The sequence below is a fragment of the Echinococcus granulosus genome, assembly GCF_000524195.1.
Source record: "Echinococcus granulosus chromosome Unknown EG_S00033, whole genome shotgun sequence".
Classification (NCBI taxonomy): Eukaryota; Metazoa; Platyhelminthes; class Cestoda; order Cyclophyllidea; family Taeniidae; genus Echinococcus; species Echinococcus granulosus.
This window is the reverse complement of record NW_020170413.1, coordinates 260024-277263: the sequence shown is the minus strand read 5'-3', so window position 1 is coordinate 277263 and position 17240 is coordinate 260024. Positions and strand designations below refer to the sequence as shown.

General features: G+C 43.1%; 3 protein-coding genes across 3 annotated transcripts; 1 reads left to right on the top strand and 2 right to left on the bottom strand. All coding sequences in view use genetic code 11, as the record gives it.

Moving 5' to 3' along the window:
* Nucleotides 1–1027: 1027 nt before the first annotated feature.
* Nucleotides 1028–3992, bottom strand: EGR_04922 (hypothetical protein; the record flags this gene model as incomplete). The annotated part of the gene is made up of 3 exons (XM_024494171.1): nt 1028–1190; nt 2088–2638; nt 3891–3992. 3 exons carry the CDS (start codon nt 3990–3992, stop codon nt 1028–1030), a joined length of 816 nt encoding a protein of 271 aa, XP_024351408.1.
* A 7179-nt stretch (nt 3993–11171) lies between these two features.
* Nucleotides 11172–13129, top strand: EGR_04921 (hypothetical protein; the record flags this gene model as incomplete). Its single annotated transcript, XM_024494170.1, has 5 exons — nt 11172–11237; nt 12162–12231; nt 12269–12470; nt 12549–12795; nt 13013–13129. 5 exons carry the CDS (start codon nt 11172–11174, stop codon nt 13127–13129), a joined length of 702 nt encoding a protein of 233 aa, XP_024351407.1.
* Nucleotides 13130–14093: 964 nt separating this feature from the next.
* EGR_04920 (hypothetical protein) lies at nt 14094–16183 on the bottom strand (the record flags this gene model as incomplete). The annotated part of the gene is made up of 6 exons (XM_024494169.1): nt 14094–14203; nt 14614–14665; nt 14740–14814; nt 15044–15204; nt 15288–15474; nt 15551–16183. 6 exons carry the CDS (start codon nt 16181–16183, stop codon nt 14094–14096), a joined length of 1218 nt encoding a protein of 405 aa, XP_024351406.1.
* Between the last annotated feature and the right edge of the window lie 1057 nt (nt 16184–17240).

Below are 17240 nucleotides of genomic sequence, written 5' to 3'. Positions count from 1 at the left end.
ACTGCATGAGCTTTGAATTCGAAAGGGAACCTGTCCTTTGATGCTCGTATTTTGCCTTCAGAGGTATTAGTGCGCCTTTCCTTGAACTCAGCATTAAAACACCCGGCATCGAAGAAATGTGCAAACGTACAAGGACTTATGATTTTGCTAAATAGAGGAGGAGGTGGACATTTGAAACTGGGTCACCTTTGGCACTTAGAAGGGGTTCAAAGGGAAAATAAGCGCGAATTCTGATCGAGATTTGGGAAAAGAGAACCTTCTCACGTTTCGAGAGATCAAATGCCTCCTAAAAAGAATGAGTGCAAATGTGGTGTAGGTCTAAGTTCGCTGTGCCACAGGTGTACTACTGGAGCCAGACACCAGTAGCCACAAAATCGGTGCCGTGGGTAGAATTAACCCGGCCTAAACATACCACCCCCCGCGTAGATCGAATCATGGGTAGCGGATGACCTTCGCTAATCAAGCTCACAATAAAAGACAGTTTAATTCACTCTAATTCCTTCGTACGTTGTGATTTTTCCCTTGATGATGTTTTGATATTTTGCGTTCCCACTAAAATGACGAGATGACCATTTGAACATCTCTACCACAAATTATCAGGAAATCAGCTACAAAGTGTCATACTAAAATACGTATGTAAAAGATACAAAGTGTTGGAGGGAAGGAGGTGTGCCATGTATTGTTTTCAAAAGGTGGAGAATTCAGAATGCAAATTTGCGCTTAAATTGAGTAAATATTAACAAAGGAAAAATTGGGGTCACGGAGGCATTTCATTAGCCAAGTCTTTGATTGGACAGTCCATTCCCCAACGTTTGCCTTATTAAAATTTCATAGAAATGAAAAAAGCATACACATTCTGGAACATCCTTGGTTTTCCCAGAGTGCTTCGCTTTACTTAGTCAAATGATTCTTGCTAAAAAAGAATGACGGTTTGAGGGACTGACAGTTCAGACCATCATGATTGGTTCATTTTCGGGAACACATGATTGGGGGATTTCAAATACGAAACGTTTATTGGCTGGAATGTTCATGGTCGAAAATCACAAGCGAGGTTGGTGTTGCAGATATCCGGCACATGGAAGTCATCAAGGAGGTGAATTTTCGGTCCAATATCGGTAAAATTTTCAAAAATCTGATGCGCCCACCCGATATCACCTTCATACCAAAATGATACGTAGGGACGATAGCCACTAAAGGAGGGAAAGTTATTTTATTTTTATTAGCAGATTAGCTTTATTGTAAATTGCATCCCAGAATACCTTACATGAGTGATTAGAAAACCGTATCGTGCTTGAACATTTAAAAGTGTCTTTGTTAAATGGGGATATATATCCTCAATTTTTTTACTGAATGACTCATCAACACCAATGATATAATAAATATTGCCTTGATTGTATCAGATGGACAAAAACATTCATTCAGCACTTGTTGGGTGTAAGTAATTGTTTATTTAAGTACAGTATGGTGCGTACCCGTGAGTCTTCCGTTATTCCTTCATTATGAATCTCGATACAAGAAATAGCTTTTGAATTAAGAGAGAAGATATAAGTGTGTCTCCTTTACTTCGGTTCCACCGTTGCAGAAGCCTTCCACTCTATTATTTTTATGACATCTAGAGAGGATGTGATGGCTTAATCTATCATTTAGAGTAAGCTGAATGGCATAATTCTGGCGGTCAATAGCCAAAAGATGATGTATCCTGCCCTGAAGCATCCGGATGATCGACAACGAAGAATACTGTGACACTATTGGCTAGAATACCTCAGGTTCAATTCATCAGGAACAGCTTGTGAACGATAAACCAATTGATTGAGACTAAGCAGATGGATTTCAACCGTGTGCATTTGAAGAAAATAAAAAAAACTTGATAAACCGTACCTCTGCTAAGAAGTTGATTGTGTTGTTAAAGAACACACTATCGACTATTCCTGGACAATTTACTATTCAGTCGGCAATTTATGATGGTGACTTCTAATTTAATGCGAGCATTGAGCAAGTCCAAAATAAAAGAATAACAAAAAAGTAATCTCATTTTAGGTCCATTTCACAACATCGATTCAAACACTTCATCAGGAGTATCTTCTTACCTGGGCAGAGGTTTCCTCGCGAACCCGAATCCACCAAATACGGGATGATCGCGCAAACCAGCACTCATTTGTGGAATCACCCACCAGTCAATCAACTGCTTCAACACCTTCCTGTTCACTCCTATATCCCACGTCGATCCATTGTAGTACTTCTCGAACTGGAGCATAAAGTCCCTGTGCGGCGGCGACCAGTTGGTACGATAGACGCAGCAGGGTCCGTAGTGATTGATAAACGGAGAGATCAAATAAGCAGTGCGATTGTAATTGAAAAATATGCAAGGAAAGTAGGCATTGGGCCAGAAGATGGGGACGCAAAAGTCAGTGTAGTTCTCCACCATGATACCTAAATCCGGTGCGTAGACGGCGTAGCCCCGACCAATGGCGTAAGGGAGGAGGGGTGGAATGCCATCAATCCAGGGAGGTAGAGGCATTTCACGATCTTCACGAGGAGTGTAGGTGATAGTAAAATCCGTGTAGAAACGGGGAGGAAGTATCGGAGCTGATGGTGGTATTGGCGTCGGTGTTGGCGATGACAGAGCTTTCAAAAACAGCTAAAAGTGAAAGAGATAGGAAGAACGGGTAGACGAATAAATGAATGATTTATGAATGAATAAGCTCTACATCTCTATATCGTCTATTCGCCTCATTTTTCTTGAAAGGGTTTATTTATAAATCGGACCAGGCGACCTAAAATACCCCACAGTTGGCGCTGAAGTTCCATGGAATATGAGACACTTGTCAAATGTCAGTCTATTGATTACCCATGCCCATTTACACCATCCTGCCTCTGAGATGTCATACTGAACTGGAAGATGGAGGGGGGAGAAAGGCAGGTAGATAAGGAAGTGAGGAGGGAGAGAGAAGCTGTTACCACCATCCTCCATATTCATCAGACTTCCGTTTGATAGGTGTAACATCTGGTTCTAGGACTCACTAAAATTTTTCATTACGGTCTTCAAATTTCCTACTCATGGTCAAAATATGATCAAATATGGAACTCACAGTCTGTACTAAGAGAAACCACAACATAGAGTAGATGCCAGACGAATGAATTTTGTGGTCTTGCACGCAAATACGCGCCCCTTGAGTGGTAAGGTGACCTTTTGTTAGCCTAATGACAATTGGCTTCTACTCCCTCATTCCTGATTGGCGAGGTCTATGAGGGTGTTTAGGCAGTTGGTCAATCTGATTAAGAGGAGTAAACAAATAGTTGGTGAATTTGAGGTACTAATCTGGGAAATTGAGGCTCTTGAGTTACTCCTGTGGACAGGGTAGGATCCACAAGTGTAGGTTCAGTTGGAGAGCTCCTGGAGGTCAATTCAAGAGCGCTCAAGGTCATCTGCATAGTGAGGTCTGTGACTGACAGTGGCAGACCCCAGTGAAATGCCACTCTTCTAGTTTTAGTGTGTTACCCTTCAATCTACCATTGTTTACTCCTCTGTGTTAGCCAACCCAACAATAGTCAGTAAAATGGCGTGGTGCCCTCTGTTGACTTCGGCACCGATCATCTTTCCTAACTACTTCCGGTAAATGTTGTTCTAGGAACTCGTTTAAAAGGTAGAAGTTTTCTAAACACAAAACCACCCGATAAACTCGTCCAACATAAAATGGGAGATCTGATTTTGCGCGTATTGAAGCGGAGATTACCGCAGAGGCGCTCGTGCAGTAGTGAGTGACAAGTGTGTCACCCACCGTGGACCAGTTCGGAACAGACAGGGTGTGAATGAAATGACATGTGATTCTAAGTGAAAGGCCGTGTGAACACGTCCCCAGAGGTCTTCACTAAGGTGATGAAAAGCTCACCCTCTCGTCAGTAGGTATAAGTGCTTTGAACACGGTTGGTAGTACGTGTGTCAATGAGGATCTCGGCCGCGATGGCTCCCACCTCATAGCCCCGACAGACATATCCGTGAAACTTCAGCAGTTGGAACGAGTTGAACGGTGATGTCGCTCACCGGTGAACATTTGTTACCTAGATCAAGTGACTCAAGCCAGGCATCAGGACAACGTTTTGCATCAATGTCGAAGTTGAGGGGGCTAGGGTCAAGGTGATTCAGCCATTGGCAAAACTCTACAAATGTGTCTGAGGACTACGCCTCACAGTAAACCTAAATTCCCAATTTCACTCCAATTTACACGAAATGTCACTAGTTTCTTTAATGCCTTCAGACCGTACACTTGCCAAGCATCACCTACGTGTAGCAAAGTTGTCGTTTATGGATGTGCAGGAGGGCCGACCCTCCTCTGCCAGCGGTCCAGGTGGACTGCTATTGACAGGTACGCCAAATGTGCAATGTTTTCGCACATTTGGCCTTGAAGATCAAACACAAGTTTGGCGGTTATGTGGTGTCAACAAGTCCAGTAGGTAGTCCACTTCAATTACTTGTTTAACTTGAAGGGACCCAAGAGAACTTTGATGTGCCTTGACATGTTTTTGTAAAAAAACCAGACACCTACCTTAGGTTCGGGAGCAAATTAACGAGGACTGCAGAGCAAATTTAGATTTTTCGGAAGAAGACAATCAAAAATTTTAAAGAAATTTTTCAAAAAATATGAAAAACATCCAGAAAACCTTATTAAGTATTTAACCTACCAAATAGATCGCTTTTTTTTAAACCAGAGAAGTAGCTGTTCCGAATTCCACTTTCATGGAATGTTTTGTATCTAGAAGGCAAGGAGGAGACCTAGTCCCAGTCACCTCCATTTTCCGCTCCATTAAAAATATCTACAGCCTTAAAAGGTGCCTAGAAGCAGCTTTATTTTCCACCTGACTTACAAACACCTCAGAGGATTTCCAAAACTCGTACCCTCATTCAGCTCCTCTGATTGGCCAGTATCATATGGAAATAGACTTCGCATGAGCTAAGAATCACTATAAAAGACCAAGTGCATTCAAAATATAGTGAATGGGTAAGAATGACGCATCCTAGTGGCTCCATCAACCGGCCCTTCAGCAGACACGAGTACGCACAAGTGGTGGCCTCCAACTTGAAGACATCCCTTTTGAAGTCTCTAGCGCTTTGATCCTTCTGGCAGGGAACTCGACAGGATCCGCAGTCGTGAGCATAAGTACTAGGTTATAACCGTCATATCATCAGTACCCAACCGTCCATTTCATAACATCTCCGATCGTATGATTGTTTGATGGTGGTGTCAAGAAATGTTGAGCATTGCTGGGAGGAATGGAAAATAGGATATTGTAAGAAACGAGGATGAAACTGTGCCTTCCCTCTCCCTTTCTTCCTATCCCTCTCTTTCTTGCCCTTGAATGAAGTGAACGTCGTCTAATACGCGATTCTTGGAACGGTATGAGGTCTAGTGATAGTGATCCTCCCTTTAGCGACAACTTAACTAGTCTCGACTGTTTTTGGATCATGAAGGATTGCCTATGTACACTTGAAATGTACTTAGTCCTTGCTAGGTAAAAGGTTCATTAATGAAAATTGCAGACGCACTAAGCAAGCAGTACCCTTTAGAAGAAGTGGTGATGGTCTCAGAGATGTGGATCCTTAAGTGAAAGTTAATGATTCCCTCATTCGCATAATAACTTATCCAGCGCAGAAGCCACCCTGCATCAAAAGCCAGTTAATCAGTCAGAAAAATAGTCTACAATGAGTGATGCTTTTCCATGAAGCAAATGAAAGAGCTGAAAGAAAAAACTGGTGGTAGTCTTTAAAATTTTTCCCTATGCTTTATTATAAATGGGTGAAGATAAGGTGGTCAATTTCCATCTTCCCTTCCTTATTTAGTGTCCTCAGGTTTTCTTAACACTTAAATAGAGAATAGCAAGAGGAAGAAACAAGAGTGCTGAGTCGTGTAAACAGGATGCGTCTACCGTCGGATGATTTTTTGTCAGACTTCCACTGATTAGATCAATTCTGGTAGGAAGAGGTTTTAACAACCTCAGAGCCGGGTTAACCATGTCCTGTAAAGCAGGCATGCTCGTGGAAGCGCACCCACCTCACCACACCCTTTGTAACAAGGGTAATTACCAGAAGAGGGAGGTAGTAGAGAAACCAGTGAAGAGTATAGGGTACCGCCATGCCTGTTCATTCGACAATTTTCTACAATTACGCTACACTCCTGACCACACATCAGATATTTGATATTTTGCTTAGTAGGCCAGTTCCCAACAAAATCTACTTTCGTAAGCATTGGGAGCTAAATTTTTACACTAAATAAGAAAAGAATTTTGCCACCAAATTGAGATAAAAAGCAGTGTTATCTACTTAAATGCAAATAAGTAGGTCTTGAATGACTCCGTGGAAGCGTTTATTTCCGCCCCAAATAAATAGACATTAAGTTGGAAATCAGAAATTTTCTCGGTTACAATGAAGGTCTCTGCTTGTTTTTGCTGTAAAATACTGCAATTTATGGAACCTTTAAGCAATATATTTATGTTCTCAAGTCAAGTTCTTTGCTGGCAAAGAGATTTGAGTTTCGAAAACCTCGAAGTTCAATCAGAGTTGCCAGTAGATGCCCTCACAGACGAGAAAAGCAATTGCTAATGTGGGGATTGGGGAGGGACAGTAATCTCCTTCAGTCCTCCCCTCTTCCTTTCTCTCGACCTGCAATTAAGTGGAGATCTTCACAGAGGCATTTTGAGGAGAGGCGTGGATTCTTGCCTTGCATGCCAAGATCTTCAATGTCAACAACTTGTGTACAACCAAACCATGGTTCACGTCCATTTACCTCTTGACTGGAGTGCTAAGTCGCGGTGGTCTCATTCTCATGCGGTTTTAGCACGTTTAGAGTGTCGTCACGTGCAACTGACCACGAGAGAAGAATCCGCGTGACTGCTAAAGCTGAATTGCTTTATGCAATATCCAGGAAAGGCAACTTGAGAAATGCTGTTTCAGTATTTCTTTTCTATGTATAGTGGAAGGCCTTCCTGAACTAGATGTGCGATAAGCTGTGCGACCACACCTTTTCCAGGGGGGTTCCTTCAAATCTAGCAAAATCCCTGATTGCACAGCCTACAAGCTCTAGTCGCTTCCATCAAATGAAACAATGAAGCGTACGGGGTGTTAATAGACTAACGCGCATGTCTACACACTTCCAGGCATTAGCAGAAAAGATCAGACGCTGTTGCTTAGATCTGACTAATGCCTGGAAGAGTGGGTGGTGGGAGCCGACTTCTGTGGATTCCATATAGAACAGTTAAATTTGCCTCTTTAACTCAAAAATCACTGCTGCATATGATAACATGGGTATTTTCTAAAAGGCTTTAGAGTTTTCACTCTTTTTCACCTCCTTTTATGACGTCACCACCTTCTGATTTTAGCCTTTCTGAACGTTCACAACAAATCTTCTTCCTCAACGGTTTAACCTGTCACCGCTCGGGTGTTGAATGTACCCGATCCAAAAGGACAGCTGAAGTCACGCTTTTGATTGTTTGCTTTGAGGAAATCCAAATCGGAGGAGTTCTTGGTCTTGTGCCCGAAAAGAAGGCAGGTGATTAATGAAGCTACTCCAGACTTGAGACATCTGATAGTGAGTGAGGGATTAAATATCATCCGAATAGATGGGTAGAAAGCAGTGAACTGAGAGCAGCCTGACAGAGGGGAACGGGTGGAGATACTACCTCAGTAAAATCGCTTACTAAGCGGCTCAGCAGTTGTTGTCCAACCTCAAGCGATGTCCCTCCTCAATGTAGTCCCCATAAGGAACAGATCTTTGAATGCTGTGAAAGTGGGACTGTCTAGGAAATTGCAGCCTGCCTTATGAAGGCAAAATGTGGAAGAGTAACCAAAGGGAGCGCCGGAAATGCTTATTTAACTATACGGACTCTCAACTGTTCGTAGTTTTTACCTCTAGCTTCGACTTTCATAGCCTTTCATCCCTCCTGGATGTTCAGTAAACCTCCTTTTAGGCCAATGTGGAAAGGGGACTCCAAATACCACATCCACTAAAGCCGGTTTACAGAAGTGGTCACTTTTCCTGTTTCCCTTCCTATTCAAATCGTTACTGGCCCATTATCTCTTTCCTGCAAAGGGAGGAAGTCGACTTATTCTTGTAACTTGGTTCAAAACTTCCAGCCAAATCTGCAGCAGGTACCATTATGAATAGGTAGTAGGTGACATTCTCCCCCAGACTGTGGATTTATCAATTTTGGTTCCTGCCTGGTGACCTGTAAGAGTTCACGCAACTACTTGCCACTCCGAGATATAACAATGACTTTTTAACAGGGTTGAGGGAGGAGAAGAATAGGGGAGTAATGTAGTAGTTGGATAGTTGCCTTAAGGCTTGTCTAACTGGGCAGCTTGTACACCTCCTAAATGATACAGTCTCCCAGTTGTGTCTAAGCCTCCCAGCTCCTCTGATGGTCAGTACGAAAGCCTCTTCCCTTGGTAGTGTGACCCGGTTCAGACTCCGAGGTAGAGACGGACACGTCAGATTACGAAGTATTTTTCACAACTGCTTTTTCTCTGAGTTAGCAATAAATCGAAAATTTTCTGTTGCAGATGGGGCAAAATCTTTTATAAGTTGATGACAAAATTGGCATTATTGACATTTAAATCGTAGCATCCATGCCCAAGGTCAAATGGGCATTCCTCTTGACAACAGAGGTGATACAGACGTCACGACCCAAAGCAATAAAATCCTGACGAACCTCCCGGTCAGAATAATCAAGGGACTAAGACCTCGGAGGTGAGGTCGTGAATGCCAAATTTTCCCAAGTGCGAACGAAACACGGTGTCTGTGTTCGTGCCCGCTGGTGGGAGGAGTGAGTCGGTGAGGCGGTGATCGCCTTCTCGTCCACCTGAGTCACTGTGGTTACCCTGAGGGATTGGGGTATTCAAAGTGCCTCCACGAGAATATAAACCAATCAGGAGGAATTCGGCGGGAGAAAGTTAAATTCAACCCGCTTCCCGCAAAGTTTCAGAAAGAGAAAATTTGTGAAAATTTATAAAAGCTACTTGTGAGGTTATGGACATCCCAAGGCAAGAAATCCTACTCCGAAATCCCAGCAAAATTCCAACGGACATCATCCTCCTTCTGCCTACAAGGGAATATTTACTTTCTTCCGACGGAGTACAGCAAGTTCCTTGAAACAGGGACCACTGGAATGAGATTTACTACGCTATGCATAAAGCAAAGTAAAAAAAGAAGGGAAAAGACGGAAGAAAGGAAATTACACGGAAGGTAGTGGTAAAAGTAACTAGAAGACCTACTGACATCAATCTTAAACCATGAAAGGCCTTAGAGACGGTGATGCTTAACCAAAATTGAAGTTTCAACTCATCAGTCCTCACTGATGGGGGAAGGGAGCGTTGCTGCATCTCCGAAATTCCAGAGAGAGAGAGAGAGAGAGAGCAAATTTTACTTACAAATAAGGTGTAGAAATTCATCAGCTTCTTTTGATTGGTGAAAGAGAGCGATTATTGGCGTGGATGACTTTCGTAACTGGGGTTAATCAGGGGGATAGGTCATTTGGGCAACGACGCCATCAATACTGAAAACGTAGGCACAATCGGGCACGCTATTTCCATTCGTGTCCGGTAACCCGAATGCTGAGCCCTAAAGCCAGCCCCTTCTCCCCTGTTTATATCATTTGTAATGACCTTGACCTTACAATATGGTAATCATTGTGAAGACCTTAATGGGAGTGCAAAGAGAGGAAGGTTTTAGAGCGTCCGAGAATTCTAAATCCGAATAGAACCCTTCAGACCTTTAAAAGTGGATTGCTTTCCTCCCCCTCTACCCTCCAGCACATTCAGTGAGAATTTCTGATTGTTGCTTTGTTTAAGAGGTCATCACAAAGGTAATGAAGTTTACAGCATACCCAGGGAAATTTGCTTACCTTAACACGTCATGAAATACAAGTCTATGGGGACGGTACTCACCATTTTGACTCGGTTCCAATGAAACCTCATGCCTTAAAAGGTCTGTTGGGCGTGGTGAATGTGCTTTGGGCTAATCGGCCTTAAGAATAAACCTTAACCCATGGGAATGACAGAGGATATTACCCCAAAAAAGGGGCAAACAAATTTGATCCTGGTGAGAAATCACAGGTGACGACATGCCATGTTGATGAAAAGGAGTTGGCAATGCCTTAGTCTCGTGAGTTAAGACAATTTAAGAGGAGCTTTGCCAGTTGATGTTGTTGTAGGTAATATGAAAGCCGACCAAATGAACAGAAGGCCTGAAAGACTACCCACTTTTCTTTTTCTCATTTCTGTGCCCTTTGTTTAATAAGCAATTTGTTGGACAGGCGAAGATATCATCGGAGACTGCCCAAACGATCCACTGGTTACTCACTCCACACTTCAAAGGTAGGCGTCAGTTCAGCCCACGGAAGACCGTCTACAAGCAGTGCAGATTCAAAAGCTCATCTATCCACTGTCAACCAAGTATGCTGGAGATCTATCATCCACTTGATGAAACTGGATGGTATTCCATAAAATATTTTACAGAAAAGACCAAAAAGAGTCACCGCCTTGGTGAGGAAGAAGTCCAATGCTTCCAGGACAGAGAAAGAGGGGTCGAAGGGGTCTCTAGTTCCATAATTTTCTCAGGAATTCGCCTCGAAACTATTTCTGCGTTAAAGTAGTGGACTTAAAATGCACCAACCAATCGTAGAAAGTACTCGAAGGGAAAATCAGTGGTGGCCACTTTTAAGCCTCTAATATGTGTTCTGTTCGACCACCGTCCAGCGCCACCACTCGATAAGACCTCCCTTCCAACACATCTACCGAGGCGTTTTGAGAACACAGCGCAATGAGTTAGAGGAGTGGTTTGATTGAAGAGACCTTCACAGTGAATGAAAAGACGATTTAGGCAGAAATAACAGCATCAAACCACCTTGACCTCGACCATAAAGTCACCTACAAAGTAAAAACAAATCTTGGAATTTGTTTTTCTTAGCGGTCAAGTAATCATACTGCCGGAAAAGTGCAAATATTCACTTGGAACCAAAGGAATCGCAGGTTCGCATGACCTTTTGACCCCATTTCAAGAGGTCCACGTGATGCTAATTTGCGCTATTTTCCTTTTCCTCTTTTGAATGGAAACAACAACAAGTCCTGCCCTATAAATTTGTCTCGCGGTCCACGGAGTTTGCAAACTGCTCCACGGTTGGTGATGAAGTTACTCTCCATCGGCGCCCTTCTCGCACTGCTCTTCTGCGTCTCTTTAGTGGACAGCAAGGTAGGTCCCCTCCACTGAAGTAAAGGCCCTCTCTCCACCTCTTCCTCGTGTGGTAATACGTTAGGTGGGGAAATAAGATCAACACAGTGGAGGTAGCATTAGGCCCTCAGAGAAGTGCCACTTATTCCTTGACTCACTTCTCCACGATCTTCCTTGAAGTGGGAGGAGGGAGGGAGTGACCGCCCAATTAGCCTTAGCGGCTTCTTGCAGTTCTTTCTTCGTTCAGTCTTTTTCCAAATGGCCTTCTCTACATCTAGAGAATTTGATTTTTCCTTTTCTACTCCCCATTGCTGGATGATAGGCTAGGCGTTAAACCGAGCCTCACACGCCCCAGTTGTTTTAGGACCTTCTTTAGCTTCCGAGAATGGACGATTAATCCATTTGCTGTAAAATTTTCTATCCCCGGTAAAACAGGAGATTTAGCTCCCTTCTTTGCACAAGTTATTCAGTCTCCCCAAGAGATAGAAAGCATGGGCTGTTTTAGGGGCTGGTTTTCCCCATAATAATGGACCAGTGAACACCGATGACTTGATCTGCTATTACTGAATTGTATCACTGAGTTCAGGGGGAACAACTGTGTCCGCAGATTATCATCCATCCACACACAACGGCAACAACCCCAAACCCACCTCGGCCATGCCTTTAGGGTGTCTCTTTCCCCACTTTCTTGATGGTGCTAGGCTAGACAACCGCCTCTATACTTCATCTCAAAGAAGTTTCTTTTCTGATAAGGTGAGAGAAGCAGCTTGTGAACGATAGAGCTCAGCATCCCAAATCTGTATACGTCGATCCTCTACCTCTGTCACCTTAGAGGAGTTTGATTTTTTACGACCTGTAAGTTGTCGAACAGGAAGAAGGCAGTTCTTCCCCACACCAACAGTTTAGTGGGTGAATACTCACAGTATCTTGTTTTGTATTATTTAGCGAAGTCCAGACACGGACACTAGTGAAGACGCGCTTGACCATGGTCCGAAATTTTGCTTCAATAAGGAAGGTGAGTCGACGAATACTCTCACATGCTGTGTGTGTAGATATGAAGATAATACAACTGCATCTCTACCAACACATCAACGAGCTCTTTATGCTCCTCTATGAGTGCAAGAAGCGGGGTATCCCAGCAACCGAGTGTTACTTCACCTTGGATGACCACGTCAGCGAACCACATCGTGAGAGGCCATACGAATCGGGTAATGAGGCTCCGCCTGGCTCAACAGACTATCGAACGGACCAACCGTATATATTACGACCGTATCCCCACTTGGGAAGGAGGCCTCCTTTCCCCCCCAACTTGCACATGCGTGGATTCCATAGGTCCTTCCATTCATCTGGAGGGACAAATGAACCGCAGCCCTTCCATCACCCTGGGGAACAAAGGCCACCTCCACATCATCCATTGCCTGAACCACCAAACCACACTCTATCCACTAATTTCCAAGGCAATCATTCCTTCCCGTCTTTTCAAAGGAGAGGCTACAAAAATTATCGAGGGAATCGACGACCTTCCCACATGAATACAGAAGCTAGAAATGTTTCTTCGGAATATGAGTGGCATGTATCTGTGGGTTCAACTAATTTAACACATCCTGAGCAATAGACAATCACTGGAATGGAATTAAAGACCATTCTATACTAATAAATTGCCATTTAAGATCGATATCTCTTTCAAAAATAAAAGCTTAATATGAGTTGCTTTCTTACGAAATTGTACGGCTTTCAGGTGCGACGTTCAAGCCAAACGGGGATTTGATGTTTTTTTTTCGCTTATTTTACCGTAGCAATGTCTCACTCTGTTTTACGTGACGGCGCAGGCATCTCATCAGCCACCGGTAGTTGGAACTCACATTCCGCACAATTCGAATCAGACACCGCATACATCGAATGATGGCCCTTGAGAATGAAGATGCAAAACGTGTGGACCTCGACGCGTGTATGAAACTTCAAGCACAGTTTACACAGTAATGAGAAGCTAAGTTAAAGCAAGACATTTGATGGCATGTTACTCGAGAGGCAGCTCACCTTACTGCTTGTCGTTGGCCGCCCGAGGCCACAGACCGGCGGCCATTGCTATGACCAATCAGCACTTGCATCCCCTTGTCACTAATGGCAGAGGCAAAAGCTCCCTTGAAATTATAAAATGAGCTCAATCTTCCCTCTTTTGTAAGCTTGAGTCCCTTTGAGAAAGGATTACAGAGGGTAATGGTGATTACTTTACTAAATGATATATTTTGAGAAGCTTCCCACAGTTACCTAACTTCATCAAGGAAATAAAGCCCATTAGCTTATTTGGCTGTCACATGAATTTGACGAAAAAAGTTCTATTTATTTCCAGAAAATATCTTTTTTTAACAGTAAGAATTTTACCCAAGTCAAGAAACTTCCCAAAATACCTATTAATGCCTTTCCGTTGTGAAGATACTACCTACTTAATTCACATAAGCGTACTTCACTAGCGTTGACAGGTACATAATTAATGTTGTCTTGATTTAGAGTTAAAAAATGAGGCTCCCAATTTTACAGCCTTGACAATAAATGCTTCACTTTGGATGAAAGATCTCCTGGTGGCAGACTTAACTGCCTTGACATTCAGGGAGAGATTTGCTGCGAGTGAAGTCGGTTGAACGAGTCACGCCTACACCTCAACCACAACGAGGCGTTGGATGAATTACAGTGGACGGCTGGACGAGATCGAAGAGGCCACCAAAAATTCACATTCTGAGGGGATTGCTCCCCCTTTTTGGCAGTGAATGGTGCGAATGGCTGGAGATTGCTCCGCAACGAGCACTTTCTTCAAGTTAATCACGAGTGGACTTCCACTTCAATGGGATTGGGCTCCTCTCTTATCACACCAGCAGTCTGTCAGGCCTTCTGCACGTCAATGACGGTTGATTTTACACTCATACTTCTAGTGTCGTCTTCAGAAGCAACGTGGCGTTGCACTGGAAGGACACACTCAACGACCTTTACCTCTTGAGGCAAAAAAGAACACACTCACCGATATTTCAGAGGGGATTTATGAAAGAATGGATCAGACTGCTAGTGTTGGGAGGAAGGCATCTCTGTGGATGGACGGATTTGCACAGGCGTGTAAAGAAGCGAATTCCGCATCTAACAAGTTAAGGCCATCCACACAAGGCATTACAGCAAACGCCAACTACGATAACGAAAATCAGACACTGCCTGAGCAGCATTAAAATGACAATGGGATGTAAAGGAGTAAAGTTCGGACAGGCCGCTTAATCTCATCAAATAGGCGTTTTTTGTACCTAAACGTTCCTCCAAATGACGACGCTTTAAGGTAATCTATGAGAAATCTCCAGCCTCCTCGATTCAGACCACCACCTCGGTGCCGAAGCTTTCGTATTAATGGGTCACTCACCCTTCTGTCCAGGCTCACTCGTCCCACAACGCCTTCGGAACTGGCTCTGGAACTACAATGACGACAGCGACAACCGAATCCACCTCGAGTGAGATATAACGTTTAAACGCCAGTGCAGAAAACCACCTCCTGCGAGCGGTTAGATCCGCGTTGACTTACAACGGAAGGGCTATAGAAGCGGTAATCACCTTTGGTGATCATCTATAAACAAAGAGGCCGGAGCATACCAGCACTCCGAAGTCCATTATGAAGCAGCCTGGAAAATTTGTACGATAATATCCGAGTTATTAAGAAATGTGCCTTCTCATCTGTGCCAAAAAGCATTAAGAGTTATTCAGATAGACAGTCGAGCAGACGTGGAGGGGAACGATCACAGAACGTGTTAGATGGTTCTACCACCAAGCACGAGCACTCGGGATCACTGACTGACCTGTAACATAACCTCACCATAGTAATAAAAAAGTGTTTGAGTGAATTCTAGCACTTCAACTACAGCTGAATCAAACACTTCCAGACTGATCAATTTAGTTTGTAGGAGATGGGAGACCCCACCCAGCAGAGACGCCCACCAACTCCACAGAAGCATCTCAACTGGAAGGAGAAATATGGGAAATAATTTTCAAAAAAGTTTCGAGAAATTGGATATCACAGTAATTTGATTTCTGAAATAGCACCTCTGCACAGCGGACAGTGAAGGCATTGGGAGGAGGCCTGAAAACTAGGGAGACACTTTTTACACATTGCCACGTGTCGACAGGGCACGAAGACGACATCGGCTGTGCCCTCCGCCAAACAAATAACGCAGTCTGGCCATCTCTTCTGCTCCCCATCCCCGTTTTCACTTCCATTCGTAAACAATTTCTAGATTAAAAAAGCAATTCAACTGAATAAATCCACATAGCGAATTTCCGGGCAATGGTTTGATAAAATTTCTCACTTGAATACAGATGAGTCGATCATGATTAGTTTTGCAGTAAGAGTAGAGAATTTGCGTCGGTCTGCGCTCCTCCTGATGTTGTTTCACGTGAACGATATAGAGAGATAAAACTACCTGCTCGTCTTGCGTTTTACCTTCTAGAGCATCCTCATCAAGGAAAGCGAATACGAGGTCATACGAACGTCGAAACTCGTTAATATTGACTTGCTCCTCATTAGTCCTCACGGAAATGTTCTGATTATCAATAGAGACTTCCTCGGCGGCTGTATCTCGTAGAAATCGCAAAAGCTCAGTAGTAGGTGCAAGCATGGCATTGTGAAAGGTAATCAATGGAACATTGCGAAGGAGGAACATGGAGACGCTCTTACGAAGGGATAAAGAGAGACTTAGAGATCCCTCAGTCTCCTTATGGGTGACCTTGGTAATAGCCGCGAAGTTGGTAAGTGGGGAAACGGTTTCGATGGAGGGCTTGAAGGTTTTGGTATGTAAAAGCTCCCTAAATACATCGTTGATGGTGCGCCGGAGGAGGAAGATCAGGACACCGAAGAGAGTGTAACAGAGGAAAGTTAGTATGGCGCAGATAGCAAGCCAGAAGTTGAAATCCTCTGAGTTGGGTTCAGACTCTTCATCCATCCTATTCCTTAGGGGTAAAACACATGAAATTAAATAAGATGGGTTGATGCAGAGAATTGGGATGGCAAAGTATAATCAACGGAAATCAAATGCCATTTAGTAATTAAAATATGCGCAACAACTTGCAGCACATTTCTCGGCAGCAGGACAAATTACCACCAGAAAGACATTTAACATGAAAACGAATTCGTCCCAATGAAGTGGTTCATGTAGAGTTACGGAAATATAGAAGCAAGTAAGGAACCAGAGATGCAATTAGGACAAAGCGGTCTTTACAGAACTCGACAGTATAAGGCCATAGTTTTCCAAATTGATCAAATGTAACACGACTATTGGAGTTTCAAAATGAGATTATCACCTTGTTATATCCTAAAAAGTATGAATTTCAAGCAGGAGTCATTTGATTCTTAGAGCCAAACAAGGATCAAGTAGGGCATAACAGTGCAAAAATATCAGCCTCACCTAATCATAATCAAAGTTTCTAGAGTGGAATAAATACTACGCTTTATCAGAGTAAGAATGCCCGCTATGGGGTTAATTACACTGAGCATCCAGGCTACCATATTGCAACCGGTTATAAACAGGGCCCAAAGCACGCGCATATATACGACAAAACAGAAAACAAATAAGTATTCCATTTTAATGACGAAAAATGAAAATGACATAATGATGAAAAAAATGACATAAACGGCATATGCTCCTGGACGCTCCACGCACTGCAGAAGCGACGCCCACTCAAGTAGAGTGGTATTATTCAGACAAACATAAACAAAGCCTGCCTAAAAAAACAATGCAATTTGCTTTGTGCCGAACAATAATTTTTTGCTTTAAGGCGCAAAGTTGCATTTTAATTTTTTTGCGGCTTTGAATAAATTTGCTTAGGTTTTATTTAAATGAGCTTGATTTCTTTCTTATATGAAGTAAGCAAGTCGAATGCTTAACTGATTATAAATCCTACTAAATGGGAGAGCAATCACTTTCTAATTTAAAATTTTACACATTAGTGCACTTAAGTAAACTAATATCTTATGCACTGAAACGTCATCTTCATCCAGTT